Here is a 20,327-nt window from a genome sequence, read left to right on the forward strand (position 1 = left end):
GGAAGACCAAATTGCTCTGAGCCAGCTGTCTGGCAGGACAGCCTAGTGTTGGCAGCTGGTCAACTTTAGCTGAAAGGTTTCGAGTTCAAAACCCAATGTCTGCAGTATATGCATAGGCATTATATAGCAAATACCTCGTAATGACCTGTATCTGAACTCACTTAGTAGCTTTGAATAAAAGCATCTGCTAATTGACAAGACGGTGAATATTTCCCCAAGTATAAAGAATATTTACCAAATTGATTGTTGAATAATGACAGGAGGCAGAAGCTGGTTTTATGTTTAATTTCATAGCCGGAAGCCCCTAGTTTAGAGTACAGTAGAAGTGGTAGTGTTGCTCAGCCCTGCTGTGTACAGATTGACCTTTCAGGGCTAAACTGGGTCTGAAGCAAATAATACTGAGAAGAAAACATTATGGGATATGTTTCATGGGAAGGAAGCTAATTGATTTAGCATAGATTTTTATTGTTTAATAAATTAATATATTTTATTTTGTTGGGAGAACACAAAGTCATAATGCTCTATTGACCTAACAAGCAGCCCAGAGAATCAAAACAGACAAAACAACTAAATAAATTCACAAGCACATTTCATAAATGTGATAAATTATCAACACACACACAACAAACGCAAACATTAAACAGCAAACAAGATTCTACACACCTAGGTGATGAAATGTAGGTGAATTTGAGTAAACCTCATTGAAAGATACGGTATTGAAAGATAGAACTTCAGGGGAGGATTCCAGAAGGATACAAAATCTGAACACCGAAATGCGTTCAAGTACTCAGAACTGCAGTTGTTATGGGATTTGTACAGAGATCCGAAGATCTCAAGTCAAGTACTACTGTTATGCTGACGTACTGCAATTTCCAGCACTGACACATCAGAGGGCTCAACGGGACGGAAACCAAGGTGATAATATGCATGTTGTCATTCAGGCAGAAGGAATATGCGTTCCCTTGGCTGTTGTAGTACTCGTGACTGACTCCTCCCACATCCGAGTGGAGCAACCAATTAACAAGTCCCAACAAAATGTCCAGCTGTCCACTTGGATACCATTCTAACCAAACTGCCCAGCAACAGCTGATGTCATACTTTTGCAACACATCTTTAATGAGCCCTGCACAATAAAACAGGACTTGATTCTTGTTGTGCATATTGACATATGCACTATACACACATAATGTAATGTACATTTTGTGCCTCATTTTTAATATAGTGACGTGCTTCCGAAAGTATTGAGCAATTAGACGATTGCTGATGATGGAAACAATTTCACCATTACATAACTCCAACAGTCTGAGATCTTCTCCCCATAATCACCAATACCAGCATCATCCTCTTCATCATCGCTCACGTCTTCACTTGTGCAGGAGCACACCGGTAGGGTCGTTCATCCATCCATTCATTCAGTCATTCCTTGAGGGGGGCTTGAGGGCCATTGGGGGGGACACAGGCACAAGTAGAACTGAGGCAGATACAGGGAGAGAGGATGTAAGTCGAGAGAAGGTAAGAGGAGAGGAGAGGAGGACAGACAGAACCGTTGATGAGATGAGATGGGAGAAGAGAAAAGGAGAGAAGAGAAAAGGCAAGGAGACTAGTAAATGAGGAGGAGGAGAGCAAGCTAGGTGAGAAGGAGGGTGTTCTACACACCCACAGCACTCCCGTTCTCTCTGGTCGGCGGGGGCAGGGGGCTTTGCTGGGATGCTATGGCAGCAGGGACAATGGTGCGCGCCGGCTCCGTGGCGTTGCCCCTTACACTGATGTACTCCCATCCTCCCTGTCACAAATACACACACACACACAAACAAACACACACAAAACTGATAACTTTTACATCCAAGCATGTTCAGGACTTCGTTCTGTTTACTATGGAGTTATTCAGGAAACGGTTTCATTCAAATCAACTTGCAGTACATTCAGATTCAGATTTTAAAGAGGCCCTACAGCCATATATTAATGATACCCCCTAGCACCCCAAAGGGCGAAAAAACCTCTTAATTAACAAGGAAGACATCTTGAGAAGGAACGCAGTGTGGGGGATCCATCCTCCCAGGGATGGTGAGGAGCCATGGGGGCCATAATTAACATACATAGTAGTTAATTAAAGTAATTACAGGCAAGCATGACTTAAGTAGCTATGTGTTGGAGCATATTGCTCTAGGAAGAAGTCACTGGGGATCAAACCCACGCCCTTTCATTGCAGGGAGTCGAAAAAAACCTGAACATTAATACAATAGGTATGCCGAGTTGGCACGGCAACTGTGGGTTGAAACCTTCCACAACTTCAGGTTCACGAGTCAATCTCACCAGTGCCAACTTCAAACAGCCCACAACGGGTCGAGTGTGTTGGCCGATACACAGACAGGTAGAGTGCCGGCTGACATGGGTTACTGATATGGTTTAGCTGAGGGCTCACCCCTATCCCGTAGTCCCAGGAATGGCCCTTGGGCTGCATGGGCCCCACGCCCACCCGGTGGCAGAGCGTTCCCGGAGCCTCCGCTGGGAAGCCCTCGACCCCATCTGCTACGGCCCACACCTGGGGGACAGGGAGAGGAAGCAGAACCCAGCAAGACTCAGCTAGTTAGTCCATTGAAATGTTAAAAATACAGAAAGAAATACAGCATAGGGAAATTATCTATATATTTTTATTCAATCAAATTTCTTGACTGAAAAAAAGAATGCAACATCCATCCATTGTAAAACATCTGACCACATCACCCCTGTCCTCATTCAACTTCACTGGCTCCCAGTACACTACCGCATCCAATACAAAACCCTACTCCTCACCTACAAAGCTCTCCACAACCTAGTCCCCAGTTATCTCTGCGACCTCCTCCAAGAATACACTCCCTCCCGCTCCCTCCGCTCAACCTCTGCTGGACTACTATGTATCCCCACATCACGACTCACTTCAATGGGTGCCCGGTCATTCAGCTGTTCAGCACCCAGGCTCTGGAACTCCCTCCCCCCACACTTAAAACAGTCAGACACCATTACAACCTTCAAGTCACAACTCAAAACTCACCTGTTCAAACTCGCACACAACGTCTAACTGATCACTGTTTTGATTGTTTGTTTGTTTTTTTCTTTGTTTTGTTTTGTTTTATCTTGTTTTTGTTTTATTTATTTCTTATTGCTTATGTTTATTTATTTATTTATTTATTTTTTCCACAATGTCTTGTTTTAAAAAAAATGTATGATGACTATATGCTATGTAAGGTGAACTTGGGTGTCTTGAAAGGCGCCTCTAAATTAAATGTATTATTATTATTATTATTATTGTAAGATCCATCTTTCAGTACTGAGGTTACTAGTGCTGATATTGACCTGGTCCAGTGGTCCAACAGACACCTTGGTCACGTTGTTGGAGATGAGCTCCCAAGCAGAGCCCTGGGGGTAGCTGGGTGTCAGACCCTGTCTGTACCACAGATTACCTGGAACGAGGGGGGAGAGGGAGGGAGAGGGAGAGGGAGGCAGAGAGAGAGGGAGGCAGAGAGAGAAAGAGATTCACTTCCAAGCTGAAATCAGAGCAAATAACCTGTTCTACTCCAATTCTAATTCATTCTGCTCCACGGCAGTGATTGGCTACTCACTGCTTTCGTCCACGGCAAAGACAGAGGTCCTCCCTACAGACAGCTGCCTCAGGGTCTGCCTGGGGGGGCTGGGGATGTGGTACCAGCACTCTCCTGCAGGGGCACAGACTCATTTGAATTCCTGAAACATCTATACATCTATACATTATGCTAATCTAAACATTTCGAAAAAATATGATTTTAGAAACAGATTTGTTTAGAACCTAGTGTTTCTTCATATAGAGCAACATTTCAACATTTCTATAGACGTTTAAATCATGCCAAAATCAATAAGTAAAAAAACATAATGTACTACACATTTACTTTCATTATGCAATTTCTTTGTTAGATTACTGTATGTTAGATTTATTAGTTTGTTTTGTTATGAGTCAGAAAATGTCTTAAGAGCATTAAGTTTAATGCCAGATGGGGAATGCATGCTTTACATTTAGTCAGCATTACAGAATTATTATGTGTTCCAGGAATATGCATTTCCTATGCGTTTCTATTCAGGGCCTGTTTACATTAAAGATCTGTGCATGAAAATGTGACTTTATGAGGTTTTCTAACATTAATATGAGCTCCCCTAGCCTGCCTATGGTCCCCCAGTAGCTAGAAATGGCGTTAGGTGTAAAATGAGCAATGGCGATCCTGCACTGCCTTTGAAAAAACAAAGCTCAGACGTGCTGTTTTAGATTTTTTTCCCCATACAGGGACATGTCACCTCCCCTTGCTCTGCTTTGTACAATGAGCTACGACCGTGCGAGCGGCACATGTGTGTTTGATTTGACGACGGTACTAGGGTTGCTATCAGTAGCCTGCGGTGACCCTACATTTCAGTAGGGCAGAAACTACTGGCGTATGACCACACCCACAATTTGTTTTTGTATAATATATATATATATATATATATACATATACATATACATACATATACATACATACACATATACATATATACACACACACACACACACACACACACACACACTTCACATCACTCACACCAGTGGTCCATATATCCCCTTGTCCTATTCACATTCTTGCTCGAAAAAGTAGACATGGGAAACAAAACACAGCGTGTTTTGGATAATGTTTATGTCCGGTCTGTCTGGGCCAAGTTGTTTGATTTCTAACTTCTCCTCCAATTTAAACCTCTTAATTTTTTTTTTTAACAGAAACTCAACACTTATTCACAGGTGCAACACTGCTCGCCATATCTGCATCTGATATCGAAACGACGAAAGATACGGGGGGAATAATTTCAGTTAAAACAACGACAGTTCTAGAATATGACCATGGGGCAGATTACTTTACGACCATATAGGCGTCTTTAGCGCGGATTCCATTTCTTATTGCAGCCTGCAGGGTTATGCAATAAACATACGGAGGAACACGGTCGCTGGGCTGTACTGCCCCACATTGCACGACACGTTCAACTCTAGAATCGCCACCATCATCCAAAATTTGATGTCAACAGACCAAAATAGTCGGAAAGCCTACAGAAACTGTAGATAGTTAATGTGAAATTCAAATGAATAAAAATATACTTTTTTTTTGGCAGGTAGTTCGCTGCCCCACCTTCCCATATGGACAGCACGCGCCCGGTTGCAATGACCACAAATAATGTTGTTTACAAGTAAATATTCTTGCTTATTAGTTTGAGATGAGTACAAATGAGATTTCTGATTTCTCAGCCTTTTTATTTGTGCGTTGCAGTTTCACCTTTTCCCACGTGCTTCAAATAAACCTGTGGGAGTGAGAAATACATCTGCAGAGTCTTGGTGTTTTGGGAAAGAGTTTAGCTGGCCGTCAGGGACAGTACACATACCGAGGACGGCACACTGTTAAATAAAAGATTTTCACATTGGAAATGAACAAAGTTATTCAAAACCATATGACAGACCTGCTGGGTTTTGGGGCGACACGGACCCCCTATAGAACACAGCTCCATCCTTGGCAATGGCCCACACCTGATTGGCCCCTCCGATGGAGATGGACTTAAAGGGCTGGTCTGTACCCACGTGGAGCCAGGAAGTACCCTACATGACCGCACACAAAATCGATGATTATGATTGGTTGTTTATAATGACCTGTAGGTAGGACGGAAATATATATATTTATTACTTCTATATGCTATAGAATGCTCCATTCACGTATCACTCCGTAAGTAGTCCGGTAATTATCAACCCCAGCGTATTCGGTTGCTAAACGACGTCAACGTCTTTGGCAGACTATTTTTCTGCTGATCAACAATGAAAATGCTAACAAATACATTTCAAAATTACACAATGGGAAGTTACTTTTTCATTTTGGCAAGTAACGGCCTAATTAGCGGGATAATGTATAGAACGCCATTATCGAAAATAAGCCCCAATGACCGGCGTGCTATACATTATCCCTTACATAATGTCATCACTTATACTTATTCACTTTTATGAAAATAAATGTTGGCAATGACCAAAACGTGTATTAAACAAACATGACATTGTTGTCTAGTTTGAAAAGTTATTAACGTTGGGTTTTTACATCCATATTTTGTCTGTATTTATAGTATAAGTACATTTCTACAACATTTTGAATCCGTTTCATGTAATATTTTGAAATATTTAAATATTTCAAGTGTGTTGTACAACTGGTGTGGCTGTACAACTGGAGTCAAATCCCATTACAAAACAGAAAAACCGTAGCTGATTCTAATTCAGATTCAGATCCTAGTAACAATGGTTTCCTCACTGCTGGGTTTTTTGGGGTGACGCCCAGGCGACACAGGACGTCCCCTTTGTCACTCAGGGCCCAGACCGGGACCTGCTCCATCCTGCTCTGGGCCAGGCAAGGCATCAGTGAGATGTCACTCAAACGGATGGGCGGGACCTGTTGCCAGTGTGCCCTAAGGGTGATCTTGCACTTCCTGTTTTTTTGGCACAGATGAACAAGCAATCGTGGTCAATAAGAAGAGATTGACTCTCTCTGTGTGTGTGTGTGTGTGTGTGTGTGTGTGTGTGTGTGTGTGTGTGTGTGTGTGTGTGTGTGTGTGTGTGTGTGTGTGTGTGTGTGTGTGTGTGTGTGTGTGTGTGTGTGTGTGTGTGTGTGTGTGTCTGATGACCTTGTCCATCTCCTGCGTCGTACAAAGTCTTTCATGGTCTTGTGTCCATGGAACGTCCTGTTCACACATGAACACAAAGATGTCAATATTACACAGACAACTCTATTTAGAAGCTTCAATCACACAAACTCTCTCTCGCTCTCTACAACGTACACAGGGAAGTCGGCAGCGTATTGCCAGCCATCTTTGTCTGCTCCCCCGGGGACGCTGTAGTCCACCACCCACTCCGTCACCTGCAGGGAAGAGAAGGGAGATGATGTTAGCGTACACTACTCCTCTACTGTCCAATAGACCTCAACCAAACATATTCATATAAAATCATGTGAGAGCCCGGTGGAGCAAAGCACAGGGGGCTGAAAGGATGAAACAGGTTGACATGAGATATTAAACACACACACACACACACACACCCAAAACAACACACACACACACACACGTGTATGGAAGGCTAAAGGGTCATAAATGTCTGCTCAGCCGTGTGACTTGTTAGTGGTTCACCAAATGTCACACTCACGTAATGAAAACAATAATCAAGTCCCCCAATCAAATTACACAACAATTGCTGTGCTACCAGGTTTAAATAACTGGACAGAGGGCAGTGCAGTCACAGGCCGTCGGTGGTAAAGGTTATCAGGACCAGCCCTCACCCAGCTCCACTGAGGCGAGGGGGGAGGCGTGCTGGCTTTAGTGCCCTCTTTAAGCCCACTCTCATCACTCCACATCGGCCTGTCGGTGGGCAGACCCCTGGTGGAGGACACACACACACACACACACACACACACACACACACACACACACACACACACACACACACACACACACACACACACACACACACACACACACACACACACACACACACACACTGTATTAAAATATGCTTTTAATCGTACAGTAAGCAGCCAACCTTGCTCAAGGATGCCTACAGGTAGGCATGCAGACATTGGGGGATCAGACCCAATACCTTTCAGCTAGGAGTTGAACACGCTTACCAATACACTCTATCCTTTAAAATCTCCGGCCTGATTAAACACCAGCCTCGTAAAATACCATAGCATAGTAGAACACTGGGACTTATTTGGGTGTATAGGGAAAATGCTTACTGTTCTATGGGTATACCTATCTGTGTATCCAGCCATTGGATTCCATCTCTGGTTTTCATACACGTGAATACACCGCACGTCTGTCTGAGGCTGCATCTGAACTACAGCTCCCTCTGCAAAGATCAGTGAGTTAATAAACACATCCATGGCTGAAAAGTACACGTGCATGTTTAGGGAAACAATTTTTAAGCGCTGAGAGCTGATTTATTGATTGATGATTATAAGTTGCTGATACAAGTTCAATCTCTTTATTCAAATAAAGCGGACAAAACACAGCACAACGCAAAAAAAGATTTTGCAATCAGATCAATCCGAGAATTAGATGAATCAATCTAAAGAGCAGAGATAACTAATTCCGTGGTTGCTATAAGTGACAAGACCCATGTGTACATAAGGGAGGGCTTTAAAAGAGAGGGCTAGGTTACCCGGGTTGGTGGTCTGGCTGTAGACCCAGGCGGTACCGTCCCACCCAATACCCCACACTAGCCCGAGACTGTTGGACTGGACACAGCGCAGATGTCCCGGGACCAGCCGCCAGAACCTTGCATCCAGCGGAAGCCATTGTTAGCGTTAGCAGCACAGTGTTCGCACCCAGCATTAGACCTTTTCTTAAGCAAAGACAAACAGAGCTAGGACAAAATGCTAGCAAAGAGTTAGTATCCAGCCACTCTAGCCACACCTACCTCCAAGGTTAGCAGTTGGTCACACAAACACACACACACACAATCATTTCCAAAAGCTTTGCTGGTTATTAATGGTGTCTATTTCTAGTGGTCTCATGGAAAGCAGTTAGGACTAAGAAATCATGGTGACCAGACGGAAAGACATTGTGAGACCGACAGACAGACAGACAGAGGCTGAGAGGCAGAGAGATAGACGAGCTCAGTGCCTCACATGGCTTCACAGGCCAGGGGGTGTGACGTGGTCTCTAGGAGGGGGGAGGGCTCGTGGACCATGATGTCCCCCTTGGAGGTGGTGGACCACAGGGCCTGTCGGGATGGGGGGCCGCGGATGCCCCTCCACTCACAGCAGCACTGGGACAGCAGGGACAGCTAAACACACGGGGACAATGACAGACACACACAGCCAGGATACTGGGTGAGAATTTATTCTGTGCTGAGGAAGTTTTCAGGTTAGAAAAAAAAAAAAAAATACACCTTCATTCTTCCTAAACTATAGCTTTGATATAATTCAGCCCTTTTAAAAGGAACCGTGGTATGCAATATGTAATCAAATGAACAACCGTAAAAATATCCAACCACTGGCGAAGCGACATTTCTTGTGGAAGAGTAGTTATTGTTAAACTCTTTCCTGATTGGTCAAAATTGTCAAAATGCCCCCCCCCCCTCACCCAGTCGGTCATGTCCTGGTCCGTGGGGGCCGCCAGCAGCAGGGGCCCTCGCCGCCTGGTCCGCTGGGCAGTGTACACAGAGAAGGCGTGGTGGCAGTCCCCTAGCACCGGTACCATGGCCGTCACCTCGCTGACGAACACATGCAGGTACTGAGGTGGAGGAGAGAGAGGAGGGTCCACAGTGGTGGTTGAGGCATGGCGCGATAAGAGACAGACACAGAGATAGGGGAGGAGATTGAGATGACAAAAAATACTGTTTTCATTGGATTGGATCAACGCTCTAGAGGGAAGATTAGAGCAAGATATTAATCAATGATTCAATGTTACTGTTAATGAAGCAAAATAGTGGTGTCCTTCAAAAAGATGCATAGAAAAGTAGTTCAAAACATGTTGTAAGGTAAGGAGGGAGGGTGGGAGGCAGGGAGCGAGGGAGAGAGAAAGAGAGAGAGAAAGCAAGAGCGAATGAGAGAAGAGATAAAGTTGAATGCAGTACCAGTAAACACTAACCCTAACTACTGATGGTGAGTAGCTGAAGAGTCAAGTGCGTGTTTGGCTCGGAATCGTTTCCTCAAGGGGGAATTACATTATCAGCTGGTCTGACTTCAACAACACAGCAAAAGGACAAGCAGCTGCGCAGGGGACCTGCATTGTCTGTTGCTCCCGTCCAACATCCAAACCGGGTGGTAGGTAAACAAGCCTTCTCTGGGTGGAGAAGAGACAGAGCTAAGAATACATCACCCGCTCCTTTTTGATGTCTTTGACTGAACATGAAGGGGTAACCAACATGCAGCAGCTGCCTTGGTGCGGTCACAATTAGAGGGTGAATGAGGTACAAGCACCACCACCACTGCAACCAGTACCATCACTACCAGTAGCACCACCGCCAACAGTGGCACCCTTACAACCAGGATCACCACGACCACCGCACCCGGTACCATTACTACCCTGGAACAACCAGACAACAACAAAGTTTCCCTTTTGGGACAATAAAGTTAAACTGAACTGAACTGAACAACCAGAACCATCACTACCTGTTGCATCACTACCAACCCTACCACCACTAAAACCATCACAACCTTCCCAACCACCATCACCACAAATACTTCTACCACCACCACCACCACCACCACCACCACCTCATCAACCACCCTCCCGTATCCCCCACCACCAGTGGCACCAACCTTCTTCTCGTCATACTGGGTGTAGTAGATGAAGAAGATGCAGTCCTTCCTGCCGTTGCAGTCCGTGGACTGCTCCAGAGCTACGCTCACATCTACCCAACGCTGGGGCTTCCAGTCCCTCCACCAGCGAAGAGCTCCACTGCGTATCCACACCGACTGCACCGTGGGACGCAGAGGTTCATCCCATTAAAGTAGTGTTCTAAAAAACATATACTGTAGTAGTTATATGGGTATGGTATAACAGTCCATGATGATTGTAAGGTTAAGTGTTTCACTTAACCACAAAAGCAGTTTTCAGTGCGATAATTTCCAATCATAGCAAACTCATTTTATACAGAAATGTGGGATGGGAGGATACTACTAACAAGCTGTATCAAAAATGCAAAAACACTCTTCAGTAATATAATTATAATACAATTACATTATATTATATTATATTATATTATATTACATATTTCCTTCTTCAGTGCTTGAGCGAGGCCATGTGAGTAAGAGGAGAGTAGGCATCCATCTTACGTTGCTGCGCTCAAGGGGCTTCTTGCTGACTTCCTGTCTGGGGAATTCCTTCTGTCCACTCCAGGCAGCTGATTGAACAGGAGTCAGCGACATGGAGCTCCTCAGAGCACCTGCAGGACACACACACTTGTGACATGCTTGATAGATGGGTAAGACGGACAGGTATACAACAGACAGACAGGTAAACACCAGGTAAGAGAAAGAGAAGAGATCAGACCTCAAGGGTGGTCATTTCAGTTCATGATGAACTAGGATTGCCGCAGACCGATGAATAAAAGTCTAGCAATATATGGGCCAATCAAAAAAGCATTATCTGAAGTATAATAAATAACGATGATAAAAGTAAAACAGATATCAGCACGATCGCAGGAGATGTTTTTGCTTTACTCGCCCCTGGAATTTGCAAGAGCGAAGAAAGCAAGAGCCGCACTCAGCCAAAGCCAGAACGATATTTATTGCAAATCGACGATGTGAACATCTAGCTGGTCTCATGTGGCCACCTATCTATACCTATTTGTGTTTAATTATTTTACTGATCCATTTCTTGCATCAAAGACGATGAAAAAAAACTTTTGAGGGCCATTGAATTCCGTTCGTCCCTACCTGTGGGGCTGAGCCAGCTTATCAGAGAGCTGGCGTCTACATCACATCCCCCTCCAGAGATCCAGGCCCACACCGGGGCATCGGACTCCCCCGCCCCCGGGAGAGGGTCCAGACCGAGGGGGTAGGTGGCTGCCGCCCCGGCCCCGCCCCCTCCGTGCCCCGTCGACGTCTCCGCCGCTCCCCCCAATGTCTGGCCGCTCCTGGCCGCCTCCACCCCCTCTAGGTCCACGGTGCTCCAGGGAACAGCGACCGCTCCCTGGCCTGCTTCTGAGCCGCTCCCCAGTGTTTGGAGCGGGGTGGTGCTGTTTGGAGAGGACGAGGGGGCGGCTCCAGCGGATGACAAGGGCTCCCCACCCCCCTCCCCCGGGGGGGCCTCCGAGTGGGACCGAGGGGCTGCTGCTGGGGATCTCTCTCGGTCCGAGACCAGGCTGGTGATGAAGCTGTCGCTGGTGGGGATGAAAGACTTGGGAGCGTCCTGGGTGGCAGGGGGGGGCGTGGAGAGGGTATCGGCGGGGGCCGTCGTGGAGGCCTCAGGTGGGTCCAGAGTGGCGGCGGTGTCGGTGGTGTGGGTGGGCTGGTCCACGGGTCCCACTTCTGATTCGGAGTCGGTGCAGCTCAACACAGAACCCTGGGAGGCCTCAGTCAGACATCCCCCGAAATCATCTCTGTAAAACAACGCACACGCATACATTACTTATGTGTGGTTGGTTGTGGTAGAAGGAAGGGTATTGGTGCTACTAGTTGCAGTGCTTGGAAGTAAAATAAAAAGTAGCAGTAGTAGTGTATGAGAAGTAGTACAACAACTGGCTATAAAACAGAGGATTGAATATTGCTTAGCTAGTATTAATAGCTATATGCTTGCAGTAGCATTGCTTGCAGAGCATGAGAACTAGCAGCAGCAGTATTGCTAGAGATGATAGCAATAGTAGCCTTAGATGGGATAGCATGGTTGCTAGCAGTAGCAGTGAACATGTGTGTTAGCGGACCTGGGCGGGGCTAATTCCGTGTTGTTCCCCCATAGGGCCAGGATGGGAATCCAGCCGCTGCCGCTGGGCTCAGACGCGGTCACGCCCATCCTGAAATAAAGCCCTCGGTCCTCACCCACGGCCCACACCTGGCACATACACACCCACAGACACGTGGACACACCATACACATACATAAACCCACACACACACACACACACACACACACACACACACACAAACACAAACGGTCATGCAGACACACACGCAAACATACACACATACATGCACACAAACACAAATATATGTAGCACACGTGCCCAGGGACAGGGACACACACACACACACACACACACACACACACACACACACACACACACACACACACACACACACACACACACACACACACACACACACACACACACACACACACACACACACACACAAAAGTATACATTTAAACAAAGTAAGTCAGATAACGAGAGGGACAATACCGTTAACCCACTCAAATTCACACAAACGCTCACCTGCTGTTTACACCGGCCACATTTGAAAAACAATTTTCAATGGCGTCTATTAAAACACCAGGCCACGTTGACGTTTGCATTGTGGTCAGAGGTCATCTCAACCTAATCCTATCCTGACGGGCCAGACACAGGCAGGCCGGCGCTACTTTATAAGGCTGTACGGCCGGCTCCCACAGCGGGCTGTGCATGGGCAGCGACATATCCATAACCGTTGGCTTGGAGTATGAAATATGGGCTATGATGAGGACAGCTAGCTCTAATTAGGGAGTGTCCCATATGTCAGGCCGGTAGAGGGGGATATATATGGCCAGGCTCAGGGTGCAAGTAGTGCCGGGGGGCATTGACAGAAACGGCTGGCCCCGTGCTCGCGTTTCAAGACAGCCGAGAACACGGTGGTGCGGTGGGGGGGGGGGGGGGATGTGTATGCGCTTGTTTGTCTGTGTGCGAGGGTGAGGTATGTGCCAGCAGAGCCCACTCAGCAGTGAGACACAGAGCCAAGACAAGACAAGATGCCGCCTCCCCCCCCCCCCCCCCCCCCAAACAACACCACCAGCACTATGTCCCCCTTGCCCCACTCCCTACCTCCAAACACCCCTGAGCCTTCCTGACCCAGCCTGATATGCAGTGAAACCCGAAGCGGTGGTAAGATGAAGCGGTCCCAGCATTAGAGAGCCAGGTGTAGAGACGCTGAGTACTGGAGGCAGTACACTGAATGCTTTGCAGTACATGTACTGTTGCAGGGAGTGTATTGTGTTGTGTATTGTGTGGTGATCGTAAAGTCTTCATCACACTGAATTGCATTTGCTTCACATTATACATGCACTGGGTGAATGGTGCTGGTGTTTTTGTTGTATCTTTAAAAGGTTAAGGAAAAATGGGTAAAAAAAAAATTATAAGATAGTAGATACTAAGATTCAACAATCACCTCAATCAGTGTACCTTATGACTCCTGGACAGGATATTTGAGTGTCACACCAGAAAGAACAGGATGCTTATAAGAAGAAGGAAATATTATTGAAAAAAAATGTATGCATGTATGAATATATAAATCAGTGGAGGCTTCTCCAGTGAGTAGAGAGGTAGTGAGGAGAGAATAAAAAATGTAGATTGCCTGGACTACTGTATTGAATTAATGCCTTTAAATATGAATACTTTAATGCCTTTATATATGTAATGTTTGTTTCCCTGGGTAAAGGGACATTAGCACCCCCCATCGCCTATTGAATATTACTGCTTGAGGTCGTTCCTCCCTCAGCCTCCACTGACTCCCATTCATTTCCCCGGGAGTGTTGGCGGCCGGTGAATAACATGGGGTTCAATGGGAGAGAGGAGGAAATTCCTCCTCTGAGTGGGTGTGACTAGCTAAGGGGTCTGAATCGCGCCAAAGTCTATTCACGAGTAGACCTCTGAAGAACGAGTCCCATTTCCAGCGCTCCGGCTCCCTCGGTCAGGTCAAACGTGCGCTGAGATCCGCGCTGAGACTACCTACTTTTCTGTACTCCTCCGTTGGGTTACCAAGCCGTCTGAAAGGGTGCCGAAAACGTGGAGCTAAACACGTCGTAATTTTGAAATCACTTTAAAAAAATCCTGTTTGGTATGACTGGTATTGCAACACAAACAGCGAGGATGATTGACTTGATCTATAAATAAATAAAGGTCATGGGACCTTTAACACCATGACCAACATTCTGAAACAACCACTAACATCCACATTTGCCTCAAACATTGTGAGGCTTACAACCCATGTTAATAGAAATAATGTTCTTGTTGTTCTTTTAAGCGTTTGTTACTCTGACCATTTTGTTTGATATTGTGGAAAGGATGTTAGTGAATGATTCATGATGAGCATGACGTATTTTAAATGGCATGACTTTTGTTCTTTTGTCTTCATTTTTCTTAAAACAACTGTAGCTGAAAATAAACAAAAATAAACCCAACGATAGGCCAAGATTTTTTTATTTAGTTTTACAAATCAAGAGTAGGCCTGATTTGACTAATTGGCTTTGCATCCTTTCCTTCTGCCTTTGTATTCCAAGACATGCTGCTCACCAGCTTTCAAAGTAGAATGCTGCCACTGGTGGATTTTTATCTATTTTATTCACATAATTATCCCTCCCTGCTATTTTAAAATGTATTTATTTATTTATACAATGTCTTGTTGCAATTTAGCTTGTGTTTTTCGTGCTTGTTTATGTGTCTTGTCTGTACTACCGCTGCTGGAATTTTGAATTTCCCTGAAGGAGCATTCCCAAGGGATCAATAAAGTGTCTATCTATCTATCTATCTTTTTTAGTTCACCAAAACACCGTGAAACAATTTGAGTCTCCCATACTTATGCCACCATACGCCACTAACACTGCAAGCAGGCCAATGGCAACCAAGCATGCAGTCCTACCACCAGCCGCCACTGATATACATATATTTACAGATAATATATCTTTATTCAATATCTAAACATATTTTCCGTATATTCTTCTTATTTAAGTTTAAACTCCAATTCTGAATGGAAATCTCCCCGATTTACGTGACTACCAAACGGGTTTTCTGGTGCTTCCTACTGTATAGCGCTACTGTGATATGGTTGCGGGAAGGCATTGTAAAGTGATTTTAAACTTTGTAACAGAAGTTGGTGACACGCGCATGTCTGCAAAACATTTAACAACCTGGTCGTGGAGTCCAACGTCCACCATCATCATCTCCCCTCCGATGCTGATCCAGCCCGAGCCACAGGGGTTATGGGAGTTGACGCCACGCCGGAACCACACCTGAAGTCAGGCAAACGCACAAACACACAGCAAATCAACCACATCCATCAAACCTTAATTTCTACATTTAGTCAGTTTCGATTCCACATTTTATTGCATTTTGAATTTACTTGCATCCGTGTATACTTTCACATACACCTCCGCGTTAGAAGCGTGCGTACCGTCACCATTAAGAGCCTGTATACCTCCACATTAGCGCCCTCTATATTTCCCCTTTAGGATACTGCATACCTATACACCATGACAATAAGGGCCCTTTATCCATGTACCTTAAAGTCCTTAGTCACCACCCAGACCACGCTGACCCCTACTGCCACATGGAGGGCCTCCACCTCCTTTCCAGGTGTTTCGACCTCCACCCAAGAGCTCCCTGACAGGCCAGGAGACAAGGGGGCGCAGGAGGATGTCCGGTTTAGTATCTCACAGCACGGCAACTTGTACTATTATGTACAGTGTTGGTATGTATCTGTTATGGGCCTCTAATGGATTGTTATAGTTTTTTGTTGTACGTACACTTCATGATATAGATTGCACCTTTCTGTTATTGCCAACTCTATTGCCATCTCTCTAACAATTTGTTGTGCATGTACACAACAGATTCACCCTTAGATCAAATAAAACTCTATTTGAAACAATTCTATTCTATTCACTTAAAAATGCTCAACTATTCTGACCCTCCTGCAAGTTTATTATTAGCCAGCACTGATTCTTTTTCTTTTTTTTTGTGATTTTAGCTGATTTGAGGACACACCGCTCCTAAAGATTTCCTGTTTGCTTTAACTGGCCCAGATCCCATGAGACAAAAGCTGGTCAATAAGTCTCAATTACGTGCATCGATACATTTTTATCCGAAGTACCGTACAATACTTTGAGAGTGTATATTCTATCCTGCGTGATACAGCGGTAACACCCCTTACCCTGGCAGCGTGAACGCTGTGCTCTACCAGTTGAGGTAGTGTAGTCCTCTTTGGAGTATTTACTGTGTGGATACTACATGAGGTATGAGGCCTGACGGGTCCAGGCGGTGTGTACCTGTGGGGCTGTCCAGGCTGAGGCCCATGCGCACCAACAGGTTCCCGTCCCACAGCAGCGCCCACAGCAGGTCTCCAGGGCCGGCACAGAGCTGGGCCACCTCCTTGGGCACTCCCACCTCCTCCCAGGAGGACCCCTCCGGGACCCGGGGCTGGATGCCCTCCCTGAACCACACCTGGGGATGGTGCACACACACACACACACACACACACACACACACACACACACACACACTTGAATGTCAAGTTTGGTGGCCCCCCTGTTTACACTCTGTTGGGTAGAATTTACAGTGGTAGACAGATAAGACCATCAATTAAAAGATCGCCATGGCCTATTGACCGACTGACCATGTGTTTGAAAGGTGGGCAGAGGCATAAGAGCATGGGGCATGCGTCAAAGTTTTCTTATGAAAGATCTTGAGGTCATATGCTGCTCCCTAGTGGCGAAATCCTCCTCTTAATAAACAGAACAGCAATGCCATTCCCTTCTGATAAGTATAGTATACTCACTGTAATGCATGTCTAGGTTTTTGCTGATCATGAAATTCAGATAGTTTACTCATTATGCACTTTAATAAGTGTATGTATGTTATTTAACAATTAAATAATAATATCATAATAATGCAAAAGAAATGAGGAAGTGCCTGTGAAGTGGTACTGACCTGGCCCTGTTGGGACACCCCCCAGAGACAAGGGTACCGGCCCGACTGGTCGCTCATCTCCCACCCCCCACAGCTGATGTCACACAGGGGCAGGGGGGCTTTCTGGGGCTGGTCCAGGGGGATCTGAGGAGCCACAGGCAAATGATGGACTGGATAGTCTGTCTGGTTACCATAGAGCTAGCCAGCTAGCCAAATGCTAGAAAGACATTTGGTGATTAAGTCATTGATAACTGTAAAGGTTCGACCAAATATCAATTATGTTTATCACTTTACCAACGAAACGCTAACAATATTTACTATCAAGTAATTTGTCAGACCTTGGCCCAGCTGCCCTGTGCAGTGTATCTCCTGTAGCGGATCCAGCGGCGGCGACGCACACATGAGTTCCATTTCTTCTCTGGAGAGAAGTTAGCAGGAAAGTCCACCGCATACTCCCAGCCCTGAGAGAGAGACATCGACAGAGAAGAGGTTTAGATTTCATATTTTAGGTTTACCGTAATCTTTTTGCAAGTTTACATCATTGTGTTATTTGTCGTTATTTTTTCCTTTGTTGCTGTAAACTGCTTATTATCCATGCCAATAAAGCTCCTTTGAATCGAGAGGGAAAGGTTGACAGAGAAACAGAACTATATAGATGGAAAGATGATAGACATCTATATGTGTGTGTGTGTGTGTGTGTGTGTGTGTGTGTGTGTGTGTGTGTGTGTGTGTGTGTGTGTGTGTGTGTGTGTGTGTGTGTGTGTGTGTGTGTGTGTGTGTGTCTGTCTGTGCGCTCGCCCAAGGCATGCATGTCTGCGTGCATGTGTACGTGCGTGTGTTCAGGCACGCATGTGTGTCTATGTGCATGCATATGGGTTTTTTCTGCCACTCACCCCAGTCTGGCTGGGCTCCCCTCCGCAGGTCAGGTCCACGTACCAGTCCCCCTCCCATTCCCAGCTGTGGGAGTGGCAAGCAAAGCTGTGGAGGGGCTGGGCGCTCACCCCCGTCACGTCGCTCCAGGGCCAGCGGTCGGTTGGCAGCAGCACGTCTGTGAAGCCCTCCACCGGGTTCCACCGCTACACACAGACACACACCCACACACACCAACGAAGAGATGGACCAGGAGGCCAGGTCATACAGGGTGTAAGCATAGGAACACGATCACCCTGGGATGAAAGTGTCTGATCAATGTATTGGAAATATTATAATCCATACACACTACTTAGATATACCCCTCACTAGTCAAGTGAGTAAGCAACAAATTGTAAGCAACAAAATCCCAAATATCTGCAATAATTATCGTTAAAGTTGTATTGACATGTAATATATGCATGAATAGAGAAACACTTATTTCTTTTAAAGATTTATTTTTGCATTTGAATGCTTTATTATAGAGTGAGATAGAGAGGAAGGTATGGGAGATAGAGGGGAGGACATGCAGCAAATGACTACTTATTTCAAAACGTGCCAGAGAACCAGACTGCCAACCAGATATATTTTAAAATGTATGCAATACAATAAAAATTGGTGCAGCCGGGTTGCATAAACTCTTTTCATACCTGGTTTTCATACGTCTCCTCCCGGAAGCGGATTGGGGTCTCGCTTGGCATCAAGTTCAGGTAGACGTGGTGGTCGCAGCCGACTCCCCAGCTGCGCCCTTTCCCTGCACTCACACGCTTGAGCTCCAAGAGCTTGTCGTCCCCTCGCTGCCAGCGCCCACTGGCGGTGGAGAGGCTGTACACCCGTCCATACACGTCCACCGCCCACAGCAACGTTATGGGCATGGTGGTGGGCCTGGTTATAGAGGTAGTAGAAGCTGGGTCGAATCTCCGATCATTCAGCGGCTATTCTGGGTTTTAACTTCGTACTATCACGATCTTTCTTGTTTCAATTGGAGACACAAAGCTAAACAGGTAGACTAGGCATGGTCATTCTAAAATATAGGTAGGTAGTAGTACAGGTTCATAAAGAAAAGTGTAATAACAAAAATGTAGATGGGCTATAAACTTAAGGCGTATTTCAATTCAGAATCGATAGGAAAATAATGGCGCAGAGACATTTGTGCTCAAAGAGCATAGCCTACCTGAGTACTGGTATCCGATCCGTTGTTGTCAAGGGAATATCAACAGACGCGTCATGCTATCAGGTACAGCCGATGAGTGGCATCTCTCCTGTTTGGAAATTCTTGCATTTAAACCGTCTCAATAATACAGGTCTATGCGTGTCTTGCATAAAATGCATTATATATTTGTTTTCAGGGATTCCTGTACTGCAATGACGGCTATAAGCTGTTTACATGGGATAAGCTTTCCAACAGTTGTCCCACATGAACTACAACAACGCACCAAAGGGTTTACTTACGTATTGGGTGCTTTGATGCACGTTAAGAGCCTTTGACCAAAAATTATAATTGTATAAACCTCCCAGTACTGATGATACATTTACATTATGGACCAGAGGTATTATTTATCTCTCAAACTCCGAATCCACAACAGGAAATGGAGGAGCTAAGTGTCTTATTGGCCGCAACGCTGCAGGTGCCGCAAACGTAATCGCTGATTGGTGGAACGGTTGATATTTGTCCGATGGGCCTGCTGATTGATTTGCATATTTAAATTATTTATTCCGTGCCAGATTATTTATTAATTGATACGGAAGGTTATCTGCACCTAGCTATTTACAGATCATCAGAAACATTATGCCATACATAAAAACATGGCTAGATACAAGAAAGCTACATACAAACATACATTAAATTTACAATACAAAGCATGCAATGCGGAATTGTGTGTCAAATATTGCCTGAACATATAGACGTTTATAAAACGTGCCTACCTATAATGACCTTTTATAAAAGAGTATACAAATGAAGTTAATTTGAGCAGATCCGTGAAACAATTGATATGCCATGCTGCATACGGTCAACTAATTAACCAATAAGGCAATTGTTAGTAATA

General features: G+C 45.4%; 1 protein-coding gene across 1 annotated transcript; it reads right to left on the reverse strand.

Moving 5' to 3' along the window:
* Nucleotides 1-258: 258 nt before the first annotated feature.
* On the reverse strand, nt 259-19,888 carry tecpr1b (tectonin beta-propeller repeat containing 1b). Its single transcript, XM_056580913.1, has 27 exons — nt 19,732-19,888; nt 19,454-19,541; nt 18,930-19,164; nt 18,264-18,446; nt 17,709-17,831; nt 17,392-17,514; nt 16,731-16,905; nt 15,968-16,068; nt 15,597-15,698; nt 12,425-12,552; nt 11,439-12,103; nt 10,836-10,945; nt 10,320-10,475; nt 9,139-9,288; nt 8,682-8,839; nt 8,213-8,328; nt 7,804-7,900; nt 7,332-7,428; nt 6,838-6,917; nt 6,685-6,741; nt 6,315-6,489; nt 5,485-5,620; nt 3,600-3,692; nt 3,334-3,440; nt 2,423-2,542; nt 1,657-1,783; nt 259-1,471 (listed from the first exon to the last, which is right to left on the reverse strand). The coding sequence occupies exons 3-27, from the start codon at nt 19,152-19,154 to the stop codon at nt 1,413-1,415; spliced, it is 3,663 nt and encodes a 1,220-aa protein (XP_056436888.1). The 5' UTR covers nt 19,155-19,164; nt 19,454-19,541; nt 19,732-19,888; the 3' UTR covers nt 259-1,412.
* Between the last annotated feature and the right edge of the window lie 439 nt (nt 19,889-20,327).

The sequence above is a fragment of the Gadus chalcogrammus genome, chromosome 2 (genome assembly GCF_026213295.1).
Source record: "Gadus chalcogrammus isolate NIFS_2021 chromosome 2, NIFS_Gcha_1.0, whole genome shotgun sequence".
NCBI lineage: Eukaryota > Metazoa > Chordata > Actinopteri > Gadiformes > Gadidae > Gadus > Gadus chalcogrammus.